At 39.4% G+C, this 24,250-nt stretch overlaps 1 protein-coding gene across 7 annotated transcripts in view; it reads left to right on the forward strand.

The window, feature by feature from the left end:
- Su(z)12 (Polycomb protein Su(z)12) overlaps positions 1-24,250 on the forward strand; it is a 235,063-nt gene that overhangs the window by 122,670 nt on the left and 88,143 nt on the right. For all 7 annotated transcript variants that reach the window (XM_053791982.2, XM_070098232.1, XM_053791985.2 and 4 more), the window contains 2 exons: positions 2,445-2,526; positions 3,135-3,229. In XM_053791982.2, coding sequence (XP_053647957.1) covers positions 2,445-2,526; positions 3,135-3,229 — 177 coding nt within the window. The remainder of the gene's footprint in view (positions 1-2,444; positions 2,527-3,134; positions 3,230-24,250) is intronic.

The raw sequence follows: 24,250 nt of genomic DNA on the forward strand, positions 1-24,250 counted from the left end.
TCTGTTGCTGTTCCAAGAGGTTCTGATGATTATTTTCCATTACCTCTGGGGATGTATCTTATTTTGTTGGATTTGGTGGTTGATAGGGAGTTGGAAAGGTGAAGTTTTTTTTATTGCTGCATTACTTTACCTCGTATGGGAGTTGTTGAATGGTGACCAGGTTTGCAATATGCCTCATTTTGAAAGAACCCCAATGTTTTTTCCACATCATTCTTCTTTTCCCTTGATCTACTGCCTTTGTCAGTTCAAGACATACAGTGGACCCCCGCCTTACGATCAGCTCCCAACTCAAACAATTATGTAAGTGTATTTTTATAATTGCTTTTGTACATGTATTTTCGGGGGTCTGAAACGGACTAATCTAATTTACAGTATTCCTTATGGGAACAAATTCGTTCGGTAATGGCACCCGAACAGACTTCTGGAATGAATTAATATCATAAGTCGGGGTCCACTGTATTCAGCTTTCTCTCTACTCGTATTCTTCATATTTGTCCTATAAAAGTCTTTTTGCCATGCTGCACAGGCATTATTCATCCTTCAGTTGTGAGACATGTATGTAATTTTTGCGCTCCAGTCAAGTACAACAGGGGATGTATTTGTTGTTAATGTTATACTGGTGAATCAGGCCAGCAACTTGAAGGCCTACTTTGGGACTGGGTTGCAGGGGCTGTGACCCTCAGTAAGTAGCTATAGGTAACCTACACACTACATGTTTCTGTCACCTTTCTTCTATCACATGGCTATAAGATCATAAATTGCTTGTATCTCTTAACCCCTTGACTCTCGAAACCCCAAATCCTGAGGTGTTTCCTGGTGTCGAAAAATTTAAAAAAAAAAAAAATTCTTATGAAACGATAGAGAATCTTTTCCCGATGGTAATGACAAAAAAAGAACGAAATTTGATGGAAAACTTATGGAATTGCGCTCTCGCAAAGTTAGCAACCTCGATGATATTTATGAATCGGCGATTTCACCCACTTTAAGCCCTATTTTTGGGTAATTTCATTGTTCCAGTCGACCAAACTCATAGCTATTTCTTTAGAACTCCATTTGTTCTATCGATTGAGTACAAGAAACTGCCCATTTACCAATTTCAACTACCCAATAACGTGATCAGAAATTTGCAATTTGGCCAATTTCACGCATATTAAAAAATATGCGTTTCAAAATAGGGTCCAGAATGGACAATACAGACATTCCTGGCTCTAAAATAAGATTTTCTTTGTTCATCAGTCACGTCTCCAGGCCCCTCTGATATTACTCTTGCTTTCTATTTTGAATTTTTATTCAAACAAAAAATAGAAGATTTACTTTTATGCAGACTACTGCAATATTGTAATAATTGTATAAAAAACATCAACCCATTCACGACTGCATATCAGAATGGCTAGTTGGACATTTATTGGACAAAGACATCATTTGTTTACTTTTGAGCATCAGCAAAAATCAAACATTTCCCCTACTTTGAGCTCCATTTCAAGGTTCTTTTCATGGTAAAACCAATCAACATCACCTCTATTTCTATAATATGTTTCCCATTCTATCAAATGAGACCAAGAAAACGAGAATACAACCATAAATACTATACGAAAATACACCACAAAGTCGGCATTTTAATCCAAAAAACCGGTCGGAGTTTTTTCTCATTATGCACTGCGTGCTGCAGGATTTTTTTTATATAATGCACACTGACCACACAGACCCATTCTCTCACATGTGGGCCTACCTGCTTGATTTGAAGCCGCTAGAATTTTTGAGTATATATACAGTGGACCCCCGGTTAACGATATTTTTTCATTCCAGAAGTATGTTCAGGTGCCAGTACTGACCGAATTTGTTCCCATAAGGAATATTGTGAAGTAGGTTAGTCCATTTCAGACCCCCAAACATACACGTACAAACCCACTTACATAAATACACTTACATAATTGGTCGCATTGGGAGGTGATTGTTAAGCGGGTGTCCACTGTATATGTCAAACACGGTGGCTCGTAAGACGTATATATATGACCGAAACAGTCAAAGGGTTAATTTGATGCCCTTTCCAAACTACAGGCAGCAGCTGTTACATCAATCATAAAAATTCCTTTCTGAAAAGGCCTTCAGTTCATCATCATCAGTGGGAAATAGATTACTGTTCTGCTTCGTGTTTTCTTGTTATCTGACTGTGTCAGAGATCACTTTCTTTAAATTGCAGACGTTCACAAAAATCTCTATAGAATCCAGGCAGTTGCACTTCATGCTGACACCTCAAAGCAGTAAATGTACACTACTTTTTCTATAATTTTAATATTATATTTTGTGTCCCTAATGTTTAGGCACATCAGTTTGTCATTACCTATTTTAACACTTCCTTTTGTGTAAGAATTTACTTATCCTAAGTGGAACATATAACTAAATTCTATTGTGTGACTAAACTAGTGTGTTTATGGTTTTTTCAGGTGACGCAGAAGAGTGAGCGGCAAAATGAGCGGCCAGCTAGCTACCTCAATATAGCCTTCACTGGTTTCCATGATGATAAATGTGAGTCATTTTTATTTTTGTTTCTAAATATTTGCGATACAGTGTTATCTTCAAAAAATTTCTGAAGATAAGCAACAATAGCCACACTCTATGTTGAGTAATGTATGTTGATAATTTTTTTATGGCACTGACAATTCTTTGCAAGTGAGGATACTATGTAAGCAATTTATACAGGTTTTTCTCTTAGTTGTTGAATATGTATATTAACTAAGATTTAGCATTTTGGTGTATTAAAGTGGTTACATATGTTGTATTTTGTTGAAGGCTTGTAGCTCCTGATATTATTACTGGACTGAAGGTGAACCTTAAATATTTCAGTTGTTGCATTCTACCCTCTAGTGCAAAAGAATATTGGTGGTCATTCCTAATGTTGTATTCTATTTTTTCCTTATTAGATACTTTTGTTTTAGCCATTTAGGCCCATGGATAATGACTTCCCATCTCATGCAGGGTTTATGTATAAATCAGTCATATTCATTGTGGCAAACCTTGATAAATATATAAGTTTAGTGTAAAGCATTAAATATTTCTCTTCTGAAAGGATAATTTTTTAGGTTCCAAAATGTTTGACATATTCAACAAGTAGTTCAGTCTTAGTATTTTAACAGTGGAAGGTGTGTGTGGGGACGTTGCTCGAGTGGAAACTTTTATTGTCAAGATGTGTCATAAGAAGCGGAAAGAATCATCAGCGCCATTAATGCAAGTATGTATGCAACAGGTTTTTGTGCTAATGTGTAGTTAGATCACCACCTGAGGAAGTTTGTGCTGTACAGTAAATATATGTGTGTGTGTGTGTGTAAGGAAAATGCAAGACGACTAAACCCTTTCGCCGACTGTGCTGTAGTACTATGACTGAGGTCATTGTCAGTGTTGTAGTGCTATACCATTAGCTCAACTCACTCAGATAACCTGTGAGTGGTAAATTTGGGCCTAGATATAAGAGAAAGAGTCTGTGGTAAGTCTGCACCATATATAAAAATCCTGCAGCACATAGTGCATGAGAAAAAACTGCAACCCTATTTTTAGTTTAAAACAATGATTTTGCAGTGTATTTTCGTACGGTTTTTATGGTTGTATTCAAAGTAGAATGACATGGAAAGCATATAAATCTATAGGGGAAGGAAGGCGGGGTAGGGGTCGTCCTCGAAAGGGTTGGAGAGAGGGGGTAAAGGAGGTTTTGTGGGCAAGGGGCTTGGACTTCCAGCAAGCGTGCGTGAGCGTGTTAGATAGGAGTGAATGGAGACGAATGGTACTTGGGACCTGACGATCTGTTGGAGTGTGAGCAGGGTAATATTTAGTGAAGGGATTCAGGGAAACCGGTTATTTTCATATAGTCGGACTTGAGTCCTGGAAATGGGAAGTACAATGCCTGCACTTTAAAGGAGGGGTTTGGGATATTGGCAGTTTGGAGGGATATGTTGTGTATCTTTATATGTGTATGCTTCTAGACTGTTGTATTCTGAGCACCTCTGCAAAAACAGTGATAATGTGCGAGTGTGGTGAAAGTGTTGAATGATGATGAAAGTATTTTCTTTTTGGGGATTTTCTTTCTTTTTTGGGTCACCCTGCCTCGGTGGGAGACGGCCGACTTGTTGAAAAAAAAAAAAAAAAAAAAAAAAATTCTCGTTTCTTTAGTCTCATTTGATGGAAGTTATATTAAAGAATAGAGATGATTTTAATTGGCTTCATGATTGAAAATAGCTTGAAATTGTGCTCAAAGTAGCAGAAATGTTTGATTTTTGCCAATATTAAAGAGTAAACTGATAAATCAATTCACTTGTCCAATACATGTCCAACTGGTGGGTCTGATATGCATTCATGAATGCGCTGATATTATTTATACAATTATTACACTATTGCATAAGCGTAAATCTTCTATTTTTTGTGTGAATAAAAATTCTTAGTGAATAAAAAATAAAAATTGAACTCATGTGAAAAACCTGGGAACATAACGAATGAACAGAGGAAATATTATTTTGGTGCCAGGAATGCCTGCACTGTTTATTCTAAACCCTGTTTTGAAATTAGAATATTTTGAAATTTGTGTGAAATTGGCCAAATTACCAATTTCTGATTATTGGGTAATTGAAATAGTTGAGTGGGCAATTTCTTGTGCTCAGTCGATAAAATGGAAGACATACTAGCAAATTAGCTAAGAATTTGGTTGACTGGAACAGTGTAAATTACCTAAAATAGGACTCAAAGTGGGCAAAATTGGCAATGCATTAAGTATTACTGACACAGCAAAATTCATGAAAGTGTAATGTCATCAATTTTCCATTAAGTTTCGTACTTTTTGTTGTATTACCTCCAGAAAAAGGTTCTCTACAATTTCATAAGAATTTTTTTTTTTTTTTTTTTTTTTTTTTAATTCTTGGACATCGGACAAGTTTCAGATTGAGGGTCTGGACAGTAAAAGAATGACGTAAGTAAGTAAGTTTATTAAGGTATACACAAATACAGTTGCATAGATTTTCATACATAGCAGCATGTGTGTAGAGAACCTAGAATAACCCAAAATTTTTTAGTCAGACAGAGTGACTTATTTCCATTGGGGTCCTTTATTAACTCTGAATCTTTTTTTTTTATTTTTTTTCTATTAGTTCTTGGGTATCATGGTGGGTTCTCAATGAACCCACCATGATACCCAAAACTGGGTTGTCAGTTTTGTTTGCAGTTCCATGTTTGAATCTACTGAGAAAACAGTTTACTGATGATTGGCCTTTGTCTAATTTTGCATACATGGCCAAATGCTCATCAGCCCATCCTTGCCCCCCCCCCCCTTTTTTTTTTATTGGCAGGATTCCTGATCTTCCCTTTTTCTGTCTGTCTCATGAATGTGTAAGATGACAGGTTACTTATACAAACTTCTTTTTTTATTCATTATACTGATACCTTTGAGCTTTTTTTTACTCCCAGAGCCCGGCCTTATACGGTTCTTACAGCTCTTACTCGTAATTTTTTCTTTTCCAGTCAAGTAGGCTTGGTGTGAGACTGGGCCTTGAAGATATGGTAATCCCCAAAGCCACTAACCAATAGCTGTAAAAGCATAATTGTTCTACAAAGCAACTCTTTCATATTTGTTACTGAAATGTTGACCATGCATCTTGTTCTAACGTGGAAAATAATTTTACGGTGCTTCATTAACCCTTTCAGGGTCGAGAGGCCCTCTCCAAAACTTGTTCTCAGGGTCGAAAATTTTTTGGAAAATTTTTTTTTTCTTATGAAGAGATAGAGAATTGTTTCCCGATCATAATGACACCAAAAGTATGAAATTTGATGGAAAACTTAGGGAATTGTGCTCTCGCGAAGTCAGCGGTCTTGATGATGTTTACGCATTGGTGATTTTGCCCACTTTGAGCCCTATTTTCAGCCAATTCCAATGTACTAGTCGACAAAAATCATAACTATTTTGCTAGAACTCCATTTTTTCTATCGAATGAGTACAAGAAACCACCCATTTACCGATTTCAACTATTCAATAAAGTGATCAGAATTTAGCAATCTTGCCTATTTCACACAAATTTCAAAAGATGCCAATTTCCAGATAGGGTCCAGAATAAACAAGAAAGACATTCCTGGCACTAAAATTTCCTCTGTTCATTAGTCACGTCCCCACACCCCTCTTACATTCTTTTGCTTTTCACTTTGAATTTTTATTCTCACAAAAAAATAGAAGATTTGCTGTTATGCAGACTACTGCATTAGTGTAGAAATGGTATAAATAATATCAGCGCACTTGTGAAAGAATATTAGACTCGCCAGTTGACGTGTATTGGATGCGTAGCATGATTTGTTTACTTTTGAACTTTGGCAAAAATCGAAGATTTCTGCTACTTTGAACTCAATTTCAAGGTACTTTTCATTGTAAAACCAATCAAAATCGTCTCAATTTCTGTAGTATGTCTTCTATTCTATAAAATGAGACCAGGAAAACTAGAATACCATCATAAATACCACATGAAAATACAGTGCAAAGTCGCTGTTTTAAACCAAAAACACTGTCGAAGTTTTTTCTTTCTCATTACGCACTGTGTGCTGCAGGATTTTTTTTTATACTGCGCACACTGACCACATAGACCCATTCTTTCATATGTAGGCCTACCAGCTTTCACTAGATTTGAGGGCGCTAGAATTTAGGCGTACTAATACGTCAAAAACCCTGGTGCGTAAGCCGTACTAGTACGTCAGAAACCCTGAAAGGGTTAAACCGTCTTTGGAATAAAATTTTGTAAATATGGCATGAATGGAAAGAGAGAGGCAGGGAATGACCCAGGAAAGCTTGGATGAAGAGTGTGAAGAGTGTTTTGATAAGTAAAAGCTTGATTTGTGAAGTTAAATTGGAGTCACTGGAAACCGACATGCTTTTTGGGTCATTTAAATTACAGTGTCAATGTACTTTTGGAAAAAAACAGCTTTTGGGCCTGCTTTTGTGTACATGCAGTTTTCAGAAATGGATGCAGGCACCTTATTTCCTAGCTCTAGTACTCAAATACAGCTAAGATTTTTTCTGATTCTCTTCATGTATATTAAACAACAGCATGTATATTTTTCAGGATCATAACACTCGTATATAAATACATTACTGTATACATTACTAAATTTAAAAATAAACTTTCATTTTTCTTTTTAGGTCACGCTGCCTTGGTGGGATATGGCTGGTTTGTTGAAAAAAAAATATATGATGTAAATTCTTCCTCCATAAGCCATGTGTGTCGTAAGAAGTGACTAACATGCCGAGCTGATAACCCTTTCTCCTGTATGCATTACTAAAGTTAAAAAGAGTGTTATTTATTTATTTATTTTTCAATAAACCAGCCATATCCCACTGAGGCAGTGACCTAAAAAGGAAAACGAAAGTTTCTCTCTTTAAATTTAGTAATTTATGTAGGAGAACAGGTTACTAGCCCCTCCTTCCAGGATTTTAGTCACCTCTTATGACACGCATGGCTTACGGAGGAAGAATTCTGTCCCACTTCCCCATGGAGTCCTTCACGTATATAGTAGGACCCACATATCCATGGGGAATATCATTCGAGGACCTGCCATGAATACTGAAACTGTGAATAATAGGAAACCCTATATATTAATCTTATACATACCTATTATAAAAGTTTAATTGATAAATTATGCACAATAAGTGGAGAATTATCACTTTTTCACTGATGGTAAGCACTTCACAGCTTCTCTTATGATTTGACAAACTGCCAGTTTCTCTACTTTTGTGCTTTGGAGCCATTATTATGCAATATTAAGAGGTGTTTTTGAGAAACAGTAAACCGTAGATAACTGAAACTGCGGATAACCCCACCCTCTCTGTCTCTGTCTCTCTGTGTCTCTCTCTTTCTTTTACTAGGTTAAGGATCCCTAACTTTATTGACGAGCTATTTACAGGTTAAGGATTCCTAACTTTATCTCCGTCTCTCTGGAGGTATTTTTTCACACTCGGGCCAAACCCTTCATGGACCCAGTCAATGAAAATTTGCCTTTTGACTCATGCCTTATTGTTAGCCCTCCACATCACACACAATCTACTCTTGGCGACATTGTTTTTCTTGAACACTCCGGGATTTTCAGTGTGATACACCAGTAAAGGCTTCACTTTGAAATCCCCACTAGCATTATCACAGAACAAAAGAGTAAGCCTATCCTTCATAGGCTTGTGTCCTGGCAGTGCCTTTTCCTCCTGCATGATGTAGGTCCTCTTAGGCATTTTCTTCCAGAAGAGGCCTGTTTCGTCACAATTGAACACTTGTTGGGGGTGAAATTCTTCAGTCTCTACATACCCTTTGAATTCCTGCACAAATTTTTCAGCCACGTGTTTGTCTGAACTTGCAGCCTTACCATGCCTCACAACACTGTGTATGCCACTACACTTCTTAAATCTGTTAAACCAGCCTCTGCTGGCCTTATATTCACTAACATCAGCACTAGTTCCAGGCATTTTCTTTACGAGATCCACATGCAACTGCCTTGCCTTTTCACAAATAATCGTCTCTGAAACACTATCTCATGCTAACTGTTTTTCACCAATCCACAACTGCTGCTACTGCTCCACATCTTCCACTGTTTGTGATCTCTCTTTCGTTAACACGTTTACCCCTTTCGCCACATCAGCTTCCTTGATTTGTTCTTTCTTTGCCAGGATGGAAGTGATTGTTGATTTGTTTTTGCCATACATCCTGGCAAGTTCCAGTCCCCGCACACCACTCTCATATTTTTCAATAACTTCTTTCTTAAATTCCATCATGTTTCTCACTTTCTTTGCCAAAGGAACTTTAGTAGGAACTTTCTTTAGGCCCATGGTGGGTTATTTCACAGTTGCACTTAATAAACAAGCACAAAAACCAATAGATTTTAAGGAAATGTTTGGATGAATGCACAGAGTATATGCTCATTCACTGAGAGAGACAGGAAGACTGACTAACCTACGCATGGCGTCTCAGTGGGAGGCGGGCTGACATGTGTAATTTGACCGATTTGCGAGACACCTGCCGAAATATGAAGCAAAATTTCCACCCAAAAACTGGCGTAAATATGATTCGGCCGATAAACGCAGCAGCTGATATTCGGGGTTCCACTGTGTGTGTGTGTGTGTGTGTGTGTGTGTGTACACACGCGTGCACACACACACACACACACACACACATGTATTTTTTTAACAAGTCGACTGTCTCCCACCGAAGCAGGGTGACCCAAAAAGAAAGAAAATCCCCAAAAAGAAAATGCTTTCATCATCATTCAACACTTTCACCTCACTCACACATAATCACTGTTTTTGCAGAGGTGCTCAGTATACAACAGTTTAGAAGCATATACTTATAATGATACACAAAATATCCCTCCAAATTGCCAATAACCCAAACTTCTTTAAAGCGCAGGCATTGTACTTCCCATTTCTAGGACTCAAGTCTGGCTATATAAAACTAACTGGTTTCCCTGAATCCCTTCACAAAATATTATGATTAACCTCTTTCAACAACAAACCGGCCGTATCCTACCATGGCATGGTGACCCAAAAAGAAAAACAAAAGTTTCTCTTTTTAAATTTAGTAATTTATACAGAACGGGTTACTAGCCCATTGCTCCTGGCATTTTAGTCGCCTCTTACAACACGCATGGCTTACAGAGGAAGCATTCTGTTCCACTTCCCCATGGAGATAAGAGGAAATAAACAAGAACAAGAACTAGAAAGAAAATAGAAGAAAACCCAGAGGAGTGTGTGTATATATATGCTTGCACATGTATGTGTAGTGTGACCTAAATGTAAGTAGAAGTAGCAAGACATACCTGAAATCTTGCATGTTTATGAGACAGAAAAAAGGACACCAGCAATTTGACCATCATGTAAACACTTACTTGGCAAGACGGTAGAACCTCCCTGGGTGGTTGCTGTCTACCAGCCTATTATTATTGCTATTATTATTATTACTACTGTTATTACTACTATTATTACTATTATTATTACTGTTATTATTATTACGTATTATTAATTAGTACGTATGTATTATTATAATAATAACTCTTGCTTACCATTTGGAATTTTTATTCACACAAAAAATAGACGATCTACTGTTATGCAGACTTCTGCATTATTGTAATTTTATTTTATTATCACACTGGCCGATTCCCACCAAGGCAGGGTGGCCCGAAAAAGAAAAACTTTCACCATCATTCACTCCATCACTGTCTTGCCAGAAGGGTGCTTTACACTACAGTTTTTAAAGTGCAACATTAACACCCCTCCTTCAGAGTGCAGGCACTGTACTTCCCATCTCCAGGACTCAAGTCCGGCCTGCCGGTTTCCCTGAACCCCTTCATAAATGTTACTTTGCTCACACTCCAACAGCACGTCAAGTATTAAAAACCATTTGTCTCCATTCACTCCTATCAAACACGCTCACGCATACCTGCTGGAAGTCCAAGCCCCTCGCACACAAAACCTCCTTTACCCCCTCTCTCCAACCTTTCCTAGGCCGACCCCTACCCCGCCTTCCTTCCACTACAGACTGATACACTCTTGAAGTCATTCTGTTTCGCTCCATTCTCTCTACATGTCCGAACCACCTCAACAACCCTTCCTCAGCCCTCTGGACAACAGTTTTGGTAATCCCGCACCTCCTCCTAACTTCCAAACTACGAATTCTCTGCATTATATTCACACCACACATTGCCCTCAGACATGACATCTCCACTGCCTCTAGCCTTCTCCTCGCTGCAACATTCATCACCCATGCTTCACACCCATATAAGAGCGTTGGTAAAACTATACTCTCATACATTCCCCTCTTTGCCTCCAAGGACAAAGTTCTTTGTCTCCACAGACTCCTAAGTGCACCACTCACTCTTTTTCCCTCATCAATTCTATGATTCACCTCATCTTTCATAGACCCATCCGCTGACACGTCCACTCCCAAATACCTGAATACATTCACCTCCTCCATACACTCTCCCTCCAATCTGATATTCAATCTTTCACCTAATCTTTTTGTTATCCTCATAACCTTACTCTTTCCTGTATTCACCTTTAATTTTCTTCTTTTGCACACCCTACCAAATTCATCCACCAATCTGTGCAACTTCTCTTCAGAATCTCCCAAGAGCACAGTGTCATCAGCAAAGAGCAGCTGTGACAACTCCCACTTTGTGTGTGATTCTTTATCTTTTAACTCCACGCCTCTTGTCAAGACCCTCGCATTTACTTCTCTTACAACCCCATCTATAAATATATTAAACAACCACGGTGACATCACACATCCTTGTCTAAGGCCTGCTTTTACTGGGAAATAATTTCCCTCTTTCCTACATACTCTAACTTGAGCCTCACTATCCTCGTAAAAACTCTTCACTGCTTTCAGTAACCTACCTCCTACACCATACACTTGCAACATCTGCCACATTGCCCCCCTATCCACCCTGTCATACGCCTTTTCCAAATCCATAAATGCCACAAAGACCTCTTTAGCCTTATCTAAATACTGTTCACTTATATGTTTCACTGTAAACACCTGGTCCACACACCCCCTACCTTTCCTAAAGCCTCCTTGTTCATCTGCTATCCTATTCTCTGTCTTACTCTTAATTCTTTCAATAATAACTCTACCATACACTTTACCAGGTATACTCAGCAGACTTATCCCCCTATAATTTTTGCACTCTCTTTTATCCCCTTTGCCTTTATACAAAGGAACTATGCATGCTCTCTGCCAATCCCTAGGTACCTTACCCTCTTCCATACATTTATTAAATAATTGCACCAACCACTCCAAAACTATATCCCCACCTGCTTTTAACATTTCTATCTTTATCCCATCAATCCCGGCTGCCTTACCCCCTTTCATTTTACCTACTGCCTCACGAACTTCCCCCACACTCACAACTGGCTCTTCCTCACTCCTACAAGATGTTATTCCTCCTTGTCCTATACACGAAATCACAGCTTCCCTATCTTCATCAACATTTAACAATTCCTCAAAATATTCCCTCCATCTTCCCAATACCTCTAACTCTCCATTTAATAACTCTCCTCTCCTATTTTTAACTGACAAATCCATTTGGTCTCTAGGCTTTCTTAACTTGTTAATCTCACTCCAAAACTTTTTCTTATTTTCAACAAAATTTGTTGATAACATCTCACCCACTCTCTCATTTGCTCTCTTTTTACATTGCTTCACCACTCTCTTAACCTCTCTCTTTTTCTCTATATACTCTTCCCTCCTTGCATCACTTCTACTTTGTAAAAACTTCTCATATGCTAACTTTTTCTCCCTTACTACTCTCTTTACATCATCATTCCACCAATCGCTCCTCTTCCCTCCCGCACCCACTTTCCTGTAACCACAAACTTCTGCTGAACACTCTAACACTACATTTTTAAACCTACCCCATACCTCTTCGACCCCATTGCCTATGCTCTCATTAGCCCATCTATCCTCCAATAGCTGTTTATATCTTACCCTAACTGCCTCCTCTTTTAGTTTATAAACCTTCACCTCTCTCTTCCCTGATGCTTCTATTCTCCTTGTATCCCATCTACCTTTTACTCTCAGTGTAGCTACAACTAGAAAGTGATCTGATATATCTGTGGCCCCTCTATAAACATGTACATCCTGAAGTCTACTCAACAGTCTTTTATCTACCAATACATAATCCAACAAACTACTGTCATTTCGCCCTACATCATATCTTGTATACTTATTTATCCTCTTTTTCTTAAAATATGTATTACCTATAACTAAACCCCTTTCTATACAAAGTTCAATCAAAGGGCTCCCATTATCATTTACACCTGGCACCCCAAACTTACCTACCACACCCTCTCTAAAAGTTTCTCCTACTTTAGCATTCAGGTCCCCTACCACAATTACTCTCTCACTTGGTTCAAAGGCTCCTATACATTCACTTAACATCTCCCAAAATCTCTCTCTCTCCTCTGCATTCCTCTCTTCTCCAGGTGCATACACGCTTATTATGACCCACTTCTCGCATCCAACCTTTACTTTATTTTTTTTTTTTTTTTATTATCACACCGGCCGATTCCCACCAAGGCAGGGTGGCCCGAAAAAGAAAAACTTTCACCATCATTCACTCCATCACTGTCTTGCCAGAAGGGTGCTTTACACTACAGTTTTTAAACTGCAACATTAACACCCCTCCTTCAGAGTGCAGGCACTGTACTTCCCATCTCCAGGACTCAAGTCCGGCCTGCCGGTTTCCCTGAATCCCTTCATAAATGTTACTTTGCTCACACTCCAACAGCACGTCAAGTATTAAAAACCATTTGTCTCCATTCACTCCTATCAAACACGCTCACGCATGCCTGCTGGAAGTCCAAGCCCCTCGCACACAAAACCTCCTTTACCCCCTCCCTCCAACCCTTCCTAGGCCGACCCCTACCCCGCCTTCCTTCCACTACAGACTGATATACTCTTGAAGTCATTCTGTTTCGCTCCATTCTCTCTACATGTCCGAACCACCTCAACAACCCTTCCTCAGCCCTCTGGACAACAGTTTTGGTAATCCCGCACCTCCTCCTAACTTCCAAACTACGAATTCTCTGCATTATATTCACACCACACATTGCTCTCAGACATGACATCTCCACTGCCTCCAGCCTTCTCCTCGCTGCAACATTCATCACCCACGCTTCACACCCATATAAGAGCGTTGGTAAAACTATACTCTCATACATTCCCCTCTTTGCCTCCAAGGACAAAGTTCTTTGTCTCCACAGACTCCTAAGTGCACCACTCACTCTTTTTCCCTCATCAATTCTATGATTCACCTCATCTTTCATAGACCCATCCGCTGACACGTCCACTCCCAAATATCTGAATACGTTCACCTCCTCCATACTCTCTCCCTCCAATCTGATATTCAATCTTTCATCACCTAATCTTTTTGTTATCCTCATAACCTTACTCTTTCCTGTATTCACCTTTAATTTTCTTCTTTTGCACACCCTACCAAATTCATCCACCAATCTCTGCAACTTCTCTTCAGAATCTCCCAAGAGCACAGTGTCATCAGCAAAGAGCAGCTGTGACAACTCCCACTTTGTGTGTGATTCTTTATCTTTTAACTCCACGCCTCTTGCCAAGACCCTCGCATTTACTTCTCTTACAACCCCATCTATAAATATATTAAACAACCACGGTGACATCACACATCCTTGTCTAAGGCCTACTTTTACTGGGAAAAAATTTCCCTCTTTCCTACATACTCTAACTTGAGCCTCACTATCCTCGTAAAAACTCTTCACTGCTTTCAGTAACCTACCTCCTACACCATACACTTGCAACATCTGCCACATTGCCCCCCTATCCACCCTGTCATACGCCTTTTCCAAATCCATAAATGCCACAAAGACCTCTTTAGCCTTATCTAAATACTGTTCACTTATATGTTTCACTGTAAACACCTGGTCCACACACCCCCTACCTTTCCTAAAGCCTCCTTGTTCATCTGCTATCCTATTCTCCGTCTTACTCTTAATTCTTTCAATTATAACTCTACCATACACTTTACCAGGTACACTCAACAGACTTATCCCCCTATAATTTTTGCACTCTCTTTTATCCCCTTTGCCTTTATACAAAGGAACTATGCATGCTCTCTGCCAATCCCTAGGTACCTTACCCTCTTCCATACATTTATTAAATAATTGCACCAACCACTCCAAAACTATATCCCCACCTGCTTTTAACATTTCTATCTTTATCCCATCAATCCCGGCTGCCTTACCCCCTTTCATTTTACCTACTGCCTCACGAACTTCCCCCACACTCACAACTGGCTCTTCCTCACTCCTACAAGATGTTATTCCTCCTTGCCCTATACACGAAATCACAGCTTCCCTATCTTCATCAACATTTAACAATTCCTCAAAATATTCCTTCCATCTTCCCAATACCTCTAACTCTCCATTTAATAACTCTCCTCTCCTATTTTTAACTGACAAATCCATTTGTTCTCTAGGCTTTCTTAATCCACATAATTCTTGAATTTACACATTCATATTCTCTTTTCTCCTTCCATAACTGATCATTTAACATTACTGCTACCCCTTCCTTTGCTCTAACTCTCTCAGATACTCCAGATTTAATCCCATTTATTTCCCCCCACTGAAACTCTCCTACCCCCTTCAGCTTTGTTTCGCTTAGGGCCAGGACATCCAACTTCTTTTCATTTATAACATCAGCAATCATCTGTTTCTTGTCATCCGCACTACATCCACGCACATTTAAGCATCCCAGTTTTATAAAGTTTTTCTTCTTCTCTTTTTTAGTAAGTGTCTACAGGAGAAGGGGTTACTAGCCCATTGCTCCCGGCATTTTAGTCGCCTCATACGACACGCATGGCTTACGGAGGAAAGATTCTTTTCCACTTCCCCATGGACAATAGAAGAAATAAAGAAGAACAAGAGCTATTTAGAAAAAGGAGAAAAACCTAGATGTATGTATATATATATGCATGTGCGTGTCTGTGAAGTGTGACCAAAGTGTAAGTAGGAGTAGCACGATATCCCTGTTATCTAGCGTGTTTATTTGTATAAATAATGTCAACCCACTCATGACTGCATATTAGACTGGCCAATTGGACACACATTAGACAGTGATGTCATATGCTTACACTTGAACATTGACAAAAGTCAAACATTTATGCTACTTTGAGCTCAATATCAAGGTACTTTTCATCATGAAACCAATCAAAATCATATCTATTTCTGTAATATATCTTCCATTCTATCAAATGAGACCAAAAAACGAGAATACAACCACAAAAACCATGCTAAAATATATCACTAAAGGGCGTCTAATGGCTGAGAAGTGAACTCCATTATTTATGGTCCGATTTCTTCCAATTTTGGTGTACGTTAAGAAGTGTCTTTCCATCATACATTGCACAAGTTTCAATAAGATAGTCCGACAAACAAATGAGATCCAATTCCATAGATCAAGAACAAGAGCCCCTCACCAGTGTCAAGGAACATCCCTTGAGGCCCGCTCGCATCTGGAAATTTCGCTTGCATCTGGAAGCAAAAAATCGACTGAGCACTGCTCATATCTGGAAAAACTCGCACGTGGATGCGCTCGTAAGTAAAGGCTCCACTGTGTGTGTGTGTGTGTGTGTTTATTTATTTATTTATTTATTTATTTATTAATTTATTTACTTACTTACTTTTAACACGTCAACTATTTCCCACCGAGGCAGGGTGACCAAACCGCCAGTATCCCAAACCCTTTATTTAAAGTGCAGGCATTGTACTTTACATTTCAAAGACTCAAGTCCGGCTAACTGATTTCCCTGAATCCCTCCACAAAATATTACCCTGCTCATACTCCAACAGCTTGTCAGGTCCCAAAAACCATTTATCTCCATTCACTCCTATCTAACACGCTCATGCATGCTTGCTGGAAGTCCAAGGCTCTCGCTCACAAAACCTCCTTTACCCCCTTGCTCCAACCTTTTCGAGGATGACTCCAACCCAGCCTTCCTTCCTCTACAGATTTATACACTCTCCAAGTCGTTCTACTTTGTTCCATTCTCTCTAAACGACCAAACCACCTCAACAACCCCTCTTCTCCTCCTAATTTCCACACTACAAATTCGCTGCATAATATTTAAACCTTAGACAGGACATATCCACTGCCTCAGCTGCTTCCTTGCTGCAGCATTTACAACCCATGCTTCACACCCATATAAAAGTGTTGGTACCATTATATTCTGATACAGTCCCTTCTTTGTCTCCACAGATACCCCAATGCACCACTCACCTTTTTTCCTTCACGAATTCTGTGGTTATGCTCGTCCTTCATAAACCCATCCACTGACAAGTCAACTCCCAAATATCTGAAAACATTCACTTCTTCCATACTCCCTCCCTCCAATGTGATATCCAGTTTTTCTTTAAATCACCTTACTCTTATCTCTGTTCACTTTCAACTTTCTACCTTTACACACCCTCCCAAACTCGTCCACTAACCTTTGCAACTTTTCTTTAGAATCTTCCAAAAGCACAGTATCATTAGCAAAAAGTAACTGTGTCAACTCGCATTTCGTATATGGTTCCCCTTAATTTAATCCTACCCCTTTCTTCAACACCCTAGCATTTACTTCTTTTACAACCCCATCTATAAATACAGCGGAACCTCGGCTTACGAATTTAATCCGCTCCGTGGAATTGTTTGTATCCTGATTTGTTCGTGTGCTGGGTCAATTTTCCTCATTTAAATTAATTGAAATGCAATTAATTCATTCCTGCTAAATTCCTGCTCTCAGGAGGCATGACAAAATAACCCTATTATCAACTCTACGGCTTATTTATCTGTCACAGTTCATCTAATGTGGCATAATAAACAATGTAAATAACATAGAAACCTGATATTCACTCTAGAATGAATAAAATATGTCATTACGTGGACAGTGGAGGGAGGAGGATTGTGGTCGCGAGAGTGGTCGCACATTCTCGCTATGAAAACGTCAGAGGTGTTACTATAAGAAAACAGTTTGTGTTGCTGAATTAGATGTGGTGTACATACGACATTTACATATCTTGGAGAAGAAATGCAGAGCGGCATATCCTGTCAGGAGTTCACACTTTTCTTAATAGCTGCTATGTACAATTTTTATGTTTATCTCACTACACTACGTATCTCCTGTGTGCTGTTACTCCGTCAACCATGTCAACAGCAGCTTTTCCATCTTTTCATTGACAGAAGTCCGCTGCTTAGAAATTACTGTAATGCCCTTTGCTGGCACTATAGCCTTTGTAGACTCCTGCTTTAGTATTGTACATATAGTAGAGGGGCTACTCTTGTACTCATTCGCCAAGTCCTCAACCCTCGTACCTAGTCTGTGCTTATCAATTATTTCTTGCTTTAATTCCATGCAAATCTTTCTCTTTTTCTTCTCAGCACTGTTCTTTGCACTTGCTTTCTTAGAATCCATGATTAGAAGAAAAATTTGGCGCATTAACTGCACGAAACATAAGGAAATCACGAGAATTCCTTGCACCTCGAGGGTAACTCCATAAGCACGTGCACTGATGAGCATTGTGGTGGTGTTGTCAAACTAAATTATATGCAGTACGTGCATAGTGTTGTTATTGTTATAATTACTATTGTACAATTACGTATTATTATATATTAAAATGTTATTACGTATATTATACGTAATTATTACGTAATTTTTTTTTAACAAGATGGCCGTCTCCCACCGAGGGAGGGTGACCCAAAGAGAAAAAAAAATCCCCAAAAAGAAAATACTTTCATCATCATTCAACACTTTCACCTCACTCACACATAATCACTGTTTTTGCAGAGGTGCTCAGAATACAACAGTTTACAAGTATATATGTATAAAGATACACAACATATCCCTCCAAACTGCCAATATCCTAAACCCCTCCTTTAAAGTGCAGACATTGTACTTCCCATTTCCAGGACTCAAGTCCAGCTATATAAAATAACTGGTTTCCTTGAATCCCTTCACTAAATATTACCCTGCTCACACTCCAACAGCTCGTCAGGTCCCAAATACCATTCATCTCCATTCACTCCTATCTAACATGCTCATGCACACTTGCTGGAAGTCCAAGCCCCTCGCCCACAAAACCTTCTTTACCCACTCCCTCCAACCTTTTCAAGGATGACCCCTACCCCGCCTTCCTTCCCCTACAGATTTATACGCTCTCCATGTCATTCTACTCTGATCCATTCTCTAAATGACCAAACCACCTCAACAGCCCCTCTTCAGCCCTCTGACTAATACTTTTATTAACAACACACCTTCTCCTAATTTCCACACTCCGAATTTTCTGCATAATATTTATGCCACACATTGCCCTTAGACAGGACATCTCCACTGCCTCCAGCCGCCTCCTCGCTGCAGCATTTACAATCCAACCTTCACACCCATAAAAGAATGTTTGTACTACTATACTTTCACACATTCCCTTCTTTGCCTCAACAGATAACATTTTTTGCCTCCACATATACCTCAATGCCCCACTCACCTTTTTTCCTTCATCAATTCTATGATTAACCTCATCCTTCATAAATCTATCCGCTGACACGTCAACTCCCAAATATCTGAAAACATTCACCTCTTCCATACTACTACCACCCAATTTGATATCCAGTTTTTCTTTATCTAAATCATTTGATATCCTCATCACCTTACTCTTTTCTATGTTCACTTTCAACTTTCTACCTTTACACACACTCCCAAATTCGTCCACTAACCTTTGCAATTTTTCTTTAGAATCTCCCATAAGCACAGTATCATCAGCAAAAAGTAACTGTGTCACTTCCCATTTTGTATTTAATTCCCCATAATTTAATCCTACCCCTCTCCTGAACACCCTAGCATTTACTTCTTTTACAACCCCATCTATAAATATATTAAACAACCATGGTGACATTACACATCCCTGTCTAAGACCTACTTTTACCGGGAAGTAATCTCCCTCTCTCTTCTACACACCCTAACCTGAGCCTCACTCTCCTCATAAAAACTCTTAACAGTATTTAGTGACTTACCACCTATTCCATATACAGTGGACCCCCGCTTAACAATCACCTCCCAATGCGACCAATTATGTAAGTGTATTTATGTAAGTGCATTTGTACGTGTATGTTTGGGAGTCTGAAATGGAGTAATCTACTTCACAATATTCCTTATGGGAACAAATTCGGTCAGTACTGGCACCTGAACATACTTCTGGAATGAAAAAATATCGTTAACCGGGGGTCCACTGTACTTGCAACATCTGCCACATTGCTCCTCTATAACCTCTATCATATGCCTTTTCTAAATCCATAAATGCAATAAAAACTTCCCTACCTTTATCTAAATACTGTTCACATATATGCTTCAAAGTAAACACTTGATCTACGCATCCCCTACCCACTCTATAACCTCCTTGCTCATCCGCAATTCTACATTCTGTCTTACCACTAATTCTTTCAATAATAAGCCTACTGTACACTTTTCCTGGTATACTTGGTACACTTATTTCTGTATAATTTTTACAATCTCTTTTGTCTCCCTTTCCCTTTATATAAAGGGACTATACACGCTCTCTGCCAATCCCTAGGTACCTTCCCCTCTTTCATACATTTTTTTTTTTTTTCAACAAGTCGGCCGTCTCCCACCGAGGCAGGGTGACCCAGAAAAGAAAGAAAATCCCCAAAAAGAAAATACTTTCATCATCATTCAACACTTTCACCACACTCGCACATTATCACTGTTTTTGCAGAGGTGCTCAGAATACAACAGTTTAGAAGCATACACATATAAAGATACACAACATATCCCTCCAAATTGCCAATATCCCAAACCCCTCCTTTAAAGTGCTGGCATTGTACTTCCCATTTCCAGGACTCAAGTCCGACTATATGAAAATAACTGGTTTCCCTGAATCCCTTCACTAAATATTACCCTGCTCACACTCCAACAGATCGTCAGGTCCCAAGTACCATTCGTCTCCATTCACTCCTATCTAACACGCTCACACACACTTGCTGGAAGTCCAAGCCCTTTGCCCACAAAACCTCCTTTACCCCCTCTCTCCAACCCTTTCGAGGACGACCCCTACCCCGCCTTCCTTCCCCTATAGATTTATATGCTTTCCATGTCATTCTGCTTTGATCCATTCTCTCTAAATGACCAAACCACCTCAACAACCCCTCTTCTGCCCTCTGACTAATACTTTTATTAACTCCACACCTTTTCCTAATTTCCACACTCCGAATTTTCTGCATAATATTTACACCACACATTGCCCTTAAACAGGACATCTCCACTGCCTCCAACCGTCTCCTCGCTGCTGCATTTACCACCTAAGCTTCACACCCATATAAGAGTGTTGGTACTACTGTACTTTCATACATTCCCTTCTTTGCCTCCATAGATAACGTTATTTGACTCCACATATACCTCAACGCACCACTCACCTTTTTTCCCTCATCAATTCTATGATTAACCTCATCCTTCATAAATCCATCCACCGACACATCAACTCCCAAGTATCTGAAAACATTCACTTCTTCCATACTCCTCCTCCCCAATTTGATATCCAATTTTTCTTTATCTAAATCATTTGACTCCCTCATCACCTTATTCTTTTCTATGTTCGCTTTCAACTTTCTACCTTTACACACATTCCCAAACTCATCCACTAACCTTTGCAATTTTTCTTTAGAATCTCCCATAAGCACAGTATCATCAGCAAAAAGTAACTGTGTCAATTCCCATTTTGAATTTGATTCCCCAAAATTTAATCCCAGCCCTCTCCCGAACACCCTAGCATTTACTTCCTTTACAACCCCATCTATAAATATATTATACAACCATGGTGACATTACACATCCCTGTCTAAGACCTACTTTTACCGGGAAGTAGTCTCCCTCTCTTCTACGCACTGGCCCGAGCCTCACGATCCTCATAAAAACTATTTACAGCATTTAATAACTTACCACCTATTCCATATACTTGCAACATCTGCCACATTGCTCCTCTATCCACTCTATCATATGCCTTTTCTAAATCCATACATGCAATAAAAACTTCCCTACTTTTATCTAAATACTGTTCACATATATGCTTCAATGTAAACACTTGATCTACACATCCCCTACCCACTCTGAAACCTCCTTGCTCATCCGCAATCCTACATTCTGTCTTACCTCTAATTCTTTCAATTATAACCCTATCGTACACTTTTTCCTGGTATACTCAGTAAACTTATTCCTCTATAATTTTTAGTCTCTTTTGTCCCCTTTCCCTTTATATAAAGGGACTATACATGCTCTCCGCCAATCCCTAGGTACCTTCCCCTCTTTCATACATTTATTAAACAAAAATACCAACCACTCCAACACTATGTCTCCCTCTGCTTTTAACATTTCTATCATGATCCCATCAGTTCCAGCTGCTTTACCCTCTTTCATTCTATGTAATGCCTTACACACCTCCCCCACACTCACATCCTGCTCTTCTTCACTCCTAAAAGATAGTATACCTCCCTGGCCAGTGCATGAAATTACCGCCTCCCTTTCTTCGTCGACATTTAAAAGTTCCTTAAAATATTATCTCCGCATAATATTATTACGTATTATTATTATTAGTGCGTACATGTTACAATAATAATTATTATAACAATTTTTTTTTTTTTTTTCAACAAGTCGGTCGTCTCCCACCGAGGCAGGGTGACCCAAAAAAAGAAAGAAAATCCCCAAAAAGAAAATACTTTCATCATCATTCAACACTTTCACCACACTCACACATTATCACTGCTTTTGCAGAAGTGCTCAGAATACAACAGTTTAGAAGCATATACGTATAGAGATACACAACATATCCCTCCAAACTGCCAATATCCCAAACCCCTCCTTTAAAGTGCAGGCATTGTACTTCCCATTTCCAGGACTCAAGTCCGACTATATGAAAATAACCGGTTTCCCTGAATCCCTTCACTAAATATTACCCTGCTCACACTCCAACAGATCGTCAGGTCCCAAGTATCATTCGTCTCCATTCACTCCTATCTAACACGCTCATGCACGCTTGCTGGAAGTCCAAGCCCCTCACCCACAAAACCTCCTTTACCCCCTCTTTCCAACCCTTTCGAGGACGACCCCTACCCCTCTTTCCTTCCCCTATAGATTTATATGCTTTCCATGTCATTCTACTTTGATCCATTCTCTCTAAATGACCAAACCACCTCAACAACCCCTCTTCTGCCCTCTGACTAATGCTTTTATTAACTCCACACCTTCTCCTAATTTCCACACTCCGAATTTTCTGCATAATATTTACACCACACATTGCCCTTAGACAGGACATCTCCACTGCCTCCAACCGTCTCCTCGCTGCTGCATTTACCACCCAAGCTTCACATCCATATAAGAGTGTTGGTACTACTATACTTTCATACATTCCCTTCTTTGCCTCCATAGATAACGTTTTTTGACTCCACATATACCTCAACGCACCACTCACCTTTTTTCCCTCATCAATTCTATGATTAACCTCATCCTTCATAAATCCATCCGCTGACACGTCAACTCCCAAGTATCTGAAAACATGATAATACAATATAATAGTAATAATAATAACAGTAAGGAGAAATTTCATAAGGCTGCCAGTAGTTGGCGCCACCATCAGCAAAACATTGGTAACCACTACTAGTACACTTTTCACCTGTCTAGACCTAAGTAGTCTATTAGTATTAGGTTAAGTCTGCCCGAAATGCCTTGGCATGATAGTGGCTTTCTTTGCTCCAATCATATAATATGTAAACACACATTGTAACCTTTGCAAAGAAATAAATATTTTATTTATTTATTTATTTATTTTAGGAGCCTCCCTTAACCCTTTGACTGTTTCCGACGTATAAATACGTCTTACGAGCCAATGTTTCTGACGTATTTATACGCATAAATTCTAGCAGCTTCAAATCAAGCAGGAGAAAGCTGGTAGGCCCACATGTGAGAGAATGGGTCTCCATGGTCAGTGTGCACCATATAAAAAAAATCGGGGAGCCAGTGGTGCATTGTGGGAATGCCATTTCAGTTGTCATTTTTCAGCATGTCTAGCGGTAAGAAATATGTGATTCCCCAGCAAATCTGGGACTCTTCTCTTCCCAAGTGATGCTCTAACACAGATGGAAGTGTCAGTGAAGATCAATTTCATGATTTGGAGGAGTTTGAGACCAAAAGCAATGGAGGAGGAGGAGGGGGAGGAGGGGAGGAAGAGGAGGAGGAGGAGGAGGAGGAGGAGGGAAGGAAGAGGAGGAGGAGGAGGAGGAGGAGGAGGAGGAGGAGGAGAAGAGGAGGAGGAAGAAGAAGATGTAATAATATTGTTCCCTTGAAGCAAGAAAAAAAAAAGTCCACCCCATGACAGTGACAAGATAAGGGGAGATAACATCTGATAAGAGCTGACTTTGATGAGGGTAAAGGAGGGTAATATTACATGACCATTGCCCTCCCTTTGTTTTTGCTGGTACACAAACATTTCTGTCTGTCTATTTGTCTGTCTGTCAAGCTCCCTGTCTGTCCATCTAGCTCTCTGTCTCAGAGAGAGCCACAAGACTGTGTCATCACGTTTACTCACATCTTCAAGAAGTATAGCACTTTGTCTGGATTTCTTGGGTTATCCTAGGTAATTTACACTATGTATACTTGTATTTATGTGTACCTGTGAGACAGAGATAGGCAGA

The sequence above is a fragment of the Cherax quadricarinatus genome, chromosome 61 (assembly GCF_038502225.1).
Source record: "Cherax quadricarinatus isolate ZL_2023a chromosome 61, ASM3850222v1, whole genome shotgun sequence".
NCBI classification, from domain to species: domain Eukaryota; kingdom Metazoa; phylum Arthropoda; class Malacostraca; order Decapoda; family Parastacidae; genus Cherax; species Cherax quadricarinatus.